The sequence below is a fragment of the Solanum pennellii genome, chromosome 3, assembly GCF_001406875.1.
Source record: "Solanum pennellii chromosome 3, SPENNV200".
In the NCBI taxonomy this organism is placed as follows: Eukaryota; Viridiplantae; Streptophyta; class Magnoliopsida; order Solanales; family Solanaceae; genus Solanum; species Solanum pennellii.
In genome coordinates, this window is record NC_028639.1 from 56,939,484 (window position 1) to 56,946,135 (window position 6,652).

The window sequence follows — 6,652 nt, forward strand, 5'->3', positions numbered from 1 at the left end:
GGGGGGGGGGGGGGGAGCTTGCTCAAATGTTACTGCATGCAACACAAGGGCAAAGATAGAAGGTACTTACCTATGGTTGAATAAGAAATTATATAATATATGTAGAGACTTGAACCAGCATCAATATTGTGGATCATATAATAAACATCTGTATCATGTCCAATGATATCTGTCTTTATTCAGTTTGCACATGTTCGTAGTATATGCTATGCAGTTCACAGTATCTTCATTAAACTGAAATCTAAGGGTAGCATACTTATTTTAAAAAATGGAATCTAAGGTGAAATCTTTTATGTGATTCTTACTTTACATAGCACTTGATTATATTCATTTAATAATGTCTTAATTGTGCCAGGACTGTTGCTTGATCCCAGAGTCCCCATTTTACTTAGAAGGTCCAGGTGGGCTCTATGAATATGTTGAACAGCAGCTCAAAGAAAATAGGCATGTGTTAATTGTATTAGCAGAAGGTGCTGGGCAGGAATATGTTGCTCAAAGTATGCAAGCATTTCAAGAAAAAGATGCATCTGGAAATAGGCTACTCCTAGATGTCGGTCTTTGGTTAACACAACAAATTAAGGTATAATCCGAGTGCCTTCCTCCATATCGCTGTTGGAGAGTTCCGCTGATAACTTGAATTTTGGTGTTTGCTTTATATTATTTTTCTTGGTTTTATTCTTGCTGAACTTGGATCTGTAAGATGTTTCAAGCATTTCATACCGCTTGGTTTTTAAGTTGATCAGCCCAATTGCATGTGCGTACGTCACATCCAGCTTATTGTTGGGCTACTTATGCCTTATAAACACTATTAACAGATTCCTTTTTATATAGATTGTTTTGTCAGGATGTACAATTTAAGACCCAAAACAATTTTAGTAGTGTATCTTCTTCCTTGTTCTCACTCTTGGAGTACAGCTGTTGCTCTGATTGGATGTTTTGTGCTGTTTGTTACTCTACTTGAACTGAATCACTTTGAATTTATCTTTTCCTTTCTTGATCACTTGCTCTTCAAATGCCATTTTTTTATGTTACAGGATCATTTCACAAATGAAAGGAAGATGACAATAAATATGAAATACATAGGTACTTAACTTGTTTCTTTGGAGCTTGTCTCGGACATATGATGTATGCTGGTTAAGTAATTTATTGTGTTATGTGTCCTCTATTTGCTTATGTCGAAATGTTAGTTCCTCCAATATCCCAAATTCATTACCTTTGTTTGAATTGGATGGATTTTAGAATAGGTTGAAACTATGTACTACATTACTGTAAAGAAAGCAAGGTGAAAACTAGAATTGATGGAACTCTTTAATGACGTTGAGGACAATAGGGTGGATCCATGTAGTGATGTAGAAGGGTGGGGGTGCACTAGCACCCAGACACTTGCTAAAATCTCTTGTATGCATAGATATTTTCCAAAAAAATCAAATATAAAGAATGGGTGGCACCCGAACTCACATTGAATGGAGATCGTAGCTGCATTGGTTAAGCATGCGGGTTCCACCCACTTGACCAGAGTTCAAATCTGTCCAAGTAAATATGGGCCTAATTTGCATTTTCTTTTAATGACTAGGGAAACGCAACCTCTACACTTCGGGTGCGCACATGGTAAACCCTGCTCCAGTGAAATAGTCTGCAACCACACAAGAAAGGCAATTTATCTTTGCTCCCATCTTTCTTTGCTCAGTCATCCTCATTGTTTTCTTTTTTTATAAACTCAGTTAGCCTCTTTGTGTTCTTCATTTATTTACATAGGATGATTCTTCTGTCTCCTACTTTGCTTTAAAAATCATATTCCTTTAACTTTGAACAGTTTACATCTGCATTGACATTTACAATCCCCCTCTTATGTAATGTGCATTTTTTATAAATCATACGGAATGTCTGTTGAATCTTATTTTTTGCTCTCAATGTTTAGCAATAAATAACGTTGATTGCTCTCAATGTTTAGCAATAAATAAACGTTGGGTGTGGCCTAGTGGTCAATGAACTGGTTGAGAACCCTGATGTCTCAGGTTCAAAACTCAGTGGAGACAAAAAAACACTAGGTGACTATTCCCATCTGTCCTAGCCTCCTGTTGCTGGTGAGATGTGGCAGGTATCCCGTGGAAGTAGTCGAGGTGCTCGGACACCATGCTCATCAAAAATAAATAAAATCGGTCAGCAACATGGCAAAGACTTTTTCATGCTAGTTCATTTACTTATTTCACACTATGATAACTGTTCATTGTATAGGTCGAAACAATAATAGTTATGATTAAAATTGTATGAACCCCAACAACAGACATATATCTCTTTGCTTGTTTCGTTGATGGAAAGGGTGCAATTCCCTTTCTGAATAGGTTGCAATTTTCTTGTGATTAGTTCATCATCTCTTAATTGAAGGGGTGTGATTGCCTATTCAAAAGGCTACTTTTCCTTCTTTTTTAAAATTTTTTTTATGTTTCTCTTGATATTATTCTATCAAATTTGAATCAAGAGAGCTAGGTCGAGTTGGACCTAGCCTACTTTATTTGGTGATCACATGGTTTCTAAATTTGTGTAAACTGAACCGAATTAACCCAAAATGGATTTGAACTGACCGAATGTACTCCAATTCCAAATTCTACCTCAGTCACTAGTGGTAGGTTTGCGTAAAATATAGTGGCACTCATAACCTTCAGATGCTGGATAGGCCCCAACATAACTAATATAGGATGACATTATAAATTGAGGAAAATACTTTCATTTGACGAAGGTGATTATCATTTTGCTACAGACAAGAAAGGGAGTGAGACAGTCTTTTTGGCAAAGGAATTCTTCCCTATGGATGTATATCTGCCTGTGAAGTAGTTTGGAAAATTGCAAAACAGGGAGCATTAAGAAAAAGAAAAAAATGAGAGACCAAACGATTGTACTAGTTGTTAATGATTAATCAGCCTCTTTGGTTACTTTCCCTTGGCATTTTCTTCTGTCAGTTTGAGAAGGAAAAAAAGAGCATAGTGGGAAATAAGATTGTTTGGGAATTTTCAAAAGAAGTTATTTAATAAAACAGCAATATGAAGTTTGAGGAGTTGTCACTGACAAATTCATTTCTACACTCTCTGTGGTTGATACACAGAATTTCTATCTTCAGCTTGAGGATCAAACAATTACATAATAAGCAGAAGATGACACTTAATAGTGTTGCCTCTATGTTCAACCTTTGGCAAATCTATTAGTTATGTTACAGTGTTAAGATACTTCTGTTGAATGATACGTTAAGGTGTTTGGTCCTTTTCTATGGAAGTTTTGAATACTGAAGCATGAAAGTGTTCTACTTTCAGACATTCTTTCTCGATAGTATTGTGAGATTGAATTATCAAAACTAGTAATGAGAGTAGAATTCATTTAAGTTGCTCAGACTAGGGCGCGGATCTAGAGGTCGGATCCTTCATGATCTAATTTTTAAAATTCGGGGATATGGATCCATGTATGGATACGGGTGCGGGGATTCGCCTAAATATAATTAAAATATCTAAAGATAGAGTTATATAACCTAAATTATGAGATATTATGTGGAGAAATTTAGGAGAATCTTGGAAGGAGATTAAAGGAAAATGAGTGACATGGAAATTTCTATATAAAAGGTATTCTATTTTCTTCAATTTCACCTTAGCTCGTGTATCAATCATAGAATTCATTGAAACTGTCCAGACTTTCTCCATCGATTTTGATCGAAGTACCTAAAAATGGTTGACCTAATCGGACACGGATCCCACACCCATACCCACACCCACACCCATGCGGTCTTGATATGGTTACGGCACGAAAAGTGAAGAGTCCGAGCAACTTAGTGTTTCATTAATTTGTTTGTGAAAACAATTTGTAGTAATTGCTTTATGTTTTTTGAATGTCTTAAGCTATAGGATTCCCTAAATTCCTATATGTCAGTCAATTGTTACGTCATTGCTTTTGTTCATATTATGTTCTTTACTCATTTGTTATTGGCAGACCCTACATACATGATTCGAGCAATTCCAAGCAATGCATCAGATAACATCTACTGTACACTTCTTGCACAAAGTGCTGTCCATGGAGCGATGGCTGGATTCACAGGCTTCACAGTTGGACCTGTAAACAGCAGACATGCTTATATTCCAATTAATGTAAGCCTATTTGCACATTTATTAATTTGTTGAATTGAAGTTAATTGACCGAAGTAGAATGGATAAAAAGAGGATCATGTATGACAGACACCAACTAATTTAGGACTGATACATATTTCATTAGTCAAAGTTATTGATGTATGTTGTCCTGTGCAAAGTATGCTAGTTAGCAACATATATAAGTTTCTGCTTCAACTGGTTGAGGAAATTTATCAACCTAGCACTTTGCCATCCACTGAGTCTTCTCATTGAATAATCTATACTTCTAACTTGGACCATATTACTTTGTCAATCAAAACCACTGAAGCTTTTTCACCAACTTAATGAGGTATACAACCCTCTGTATGGTATGCGGATGATTATCATCCTTGGTATAAGAGATCTTAGAAATTTAGTTGCAGTTTCTTGTGGAATTAAAGAGGCATTTGAAGCTTGTGTGCAGATCATTATGATTGAGTTTGCTAGTGGACATTTAAGAGTTGTTATTCCCATATACTTTTTTTTTTGGGAATAATTTTGATGATATTGTGAGTGCTTTTATTCTGGTCAACCGTGTCTCCATGAAGATCTAATGTTTATGCCCTATGTTTGATTGCAGCGTGTCACTGAAACTACAAACACCGTGAACATGACAGGCAGGATGTGGGCACGACTTCTTGCCTCTACTAATCAACCAAGCTTCGTTAATCATCAGACTTTGAGAGAAAGAGTTGATAAGAATACTATTGATGCAATTAACAATATGAAGATCAATTCCACATAGATTTCATCATCCTGTAATCTCTCTCCGTAAGCATTTTTAACCAGATATTGATTTTTTGCCTAATTTGTTGGGAGCTGCAGTTTCCCAGTCCGGAAAAGCAAGTGATTGAATATTTTTATCCATATCAAAATATTTATTCGACAGTTGTCTCCACACATCCAATACCTTTGTCTTTTTTGTTTTACTTCTTGATTATTCTAGGTAGGAAAAGATTATTCAATGTAGAGGAGCATTTATGGGAAGATTATAGTCTGGTTTTTGATGTTTCTTACGAACTCAACTCTTTCTGAGCTGGAATCAATGAGGTGTGTCTTATATAAGGTGCTTTTCAATCATTTATTCTATATTTGATTTCATTTCCCTAGTGAGATTATACTAGGGTGTGTTGTCTATATTTGAATTCATTCTCTGAAATCTTGATGAACAAAATTGAGACGTGTTTTATAAAATTCATAATGTGCCATTGGAAGAGAAGTGACAAGTGATATGCCCATTTTAGATTGGAGTATTTTTATATCGAAAAGCAAAGATAATCTTGAACAAAATATCTAACCTTTGGTAACATGATATACACATCTCCGCATGAAAGATATATGTCTATTGTTAAAGAATGACAAGTCCCATATTGTTAGTCAAATGAGATGTGTGGATTCTTTATAAGACTTGAATAATCATTTCTTTTGAGCTAGTTTTTGGGGTCTTGTGTGTAACTTTTCATTCAATAACTTTTCATCGCAACATTCCTAATCAACTAGAGTTCAATCAGAATATGACATGTTTGATTATTATTTTAGTTGCTAAAATTTATATATTTATCGATATATTATAAACTAAATCACCTAAATTTTTCAAATCGTAATTATCCAATAATCAATGTAGGCCATGTAAAGAATTTTGAGACAACTTGGCAACTTGTTTGAAAAAAGGATCCCCCATCTTGCAAGTAGCATAATATTATTGTGTAATAATATAGTACTATCAGTCCCTATCTTGTTTTGTCTGATTATTGTCTTGATGACTTCATATACTTGTCTAGAAATTAAACAACAAAATATACTACACTGTTGACTGTTGGTCCATCATTGTGGTGTTTAGCTAATCTAAAAAACTTTATAAATTGGTTAAATTAGCTAAGTGAGGGTCTTCAATTTTATTTTTTTTTATTTTCAAGATAAGATCTGCATGTATATCTATTATTTTGGGACTCCATTTTTTGAGATTATATTGTTATTGTTGTTATTTGCCTTTTGTAAACGCATAAAGTGTGTATAAGCCTAAATCAATAAAAAATCACAACTCAATCATTCCTATTAACTTACTAGTTTATAAACTTGTAAACTTTTTTTGTTTGGTTATACTTGTTAAGTTTTTTTTCCTATTATCGTTAAAGTATTGCTCCTAATATATTTTTTTTAATAATTATCTCTCTATTCGGTTTCAATCATTTATCCGTTTTTTGTAGTATTTCCAAAATTTATATCTTCTGTAAATAGATTTAAGAGCATGTCAATCATTTTAACTGAAAAAATATTTATTATCACCTTTAATTTTACCAAATACTTAGAATCTGCAATAATTTCTTAATCAATAAAAATATAGAGAACTTAGTTCCTATATATATATTTTATAATATTAGCTTAAAGATCAACTCAAGTGCAGTATATTATATCTAAGATAGAAAGAACTATAGCTCAAATTTTGTATGCTTTCAATCCTTTTGGATAATAGATTTTAGAGTTCAAATTATATGAGTCCGGAGTTT

The 6,652-nt window shown here is 33.9% G+C and overlaps 1 protein-coding gene across 5 annotated transcripts in view; it reads left to right on the forward strand.

The window, feature by feature from the left end:
* LOC107014614 (ATP-dependent 6-phosphofructokinase 4, chloroplastic) overlaps positions 1 to 5,364 on the forward strand; it is a 13,283-nt gene extending 7,919 nt beyond the window's left edge. Inside the window, exons 11-16 of one of the 5 annotated variants that reach the window (XM_015214594.2) lie at positions 356 to 580; positions 1,035 to 1,083; positions 1,574 to 1,597; positions 3,973 to 4,127; positions 4,726 to 4,916; positions 5,092 to 5,364. In XM_015214594.2, the coding sequence (XP_015070080.1) occupies positions 356 to 580; positions 1,035 to 1,083; positions 1,574 to 1,597; positions 3,973 to 4,127; positions 4,726 to 4,890 (618 nt within the window). In that variant the 3' untranslated portion in view covers positions 4,891 to 4,916; positions 5,092 to 5,364. Of the gene's footprint in view, positions 1 to 355; positions 581 to 1,034; positions 1,084 to 1,573; positions 1,653 to 3,972; positions 4,128 to 4,725 lie in introns of those variants that run through there. The other 4 variants (XM_015214593.2, XM_015214596.2, XM_015214598.2 and 1 more) reach the window with 4 other exon arrangements.
* Positions 5,365 to 6,652: the final 1,288 nt, after the last annotated feature.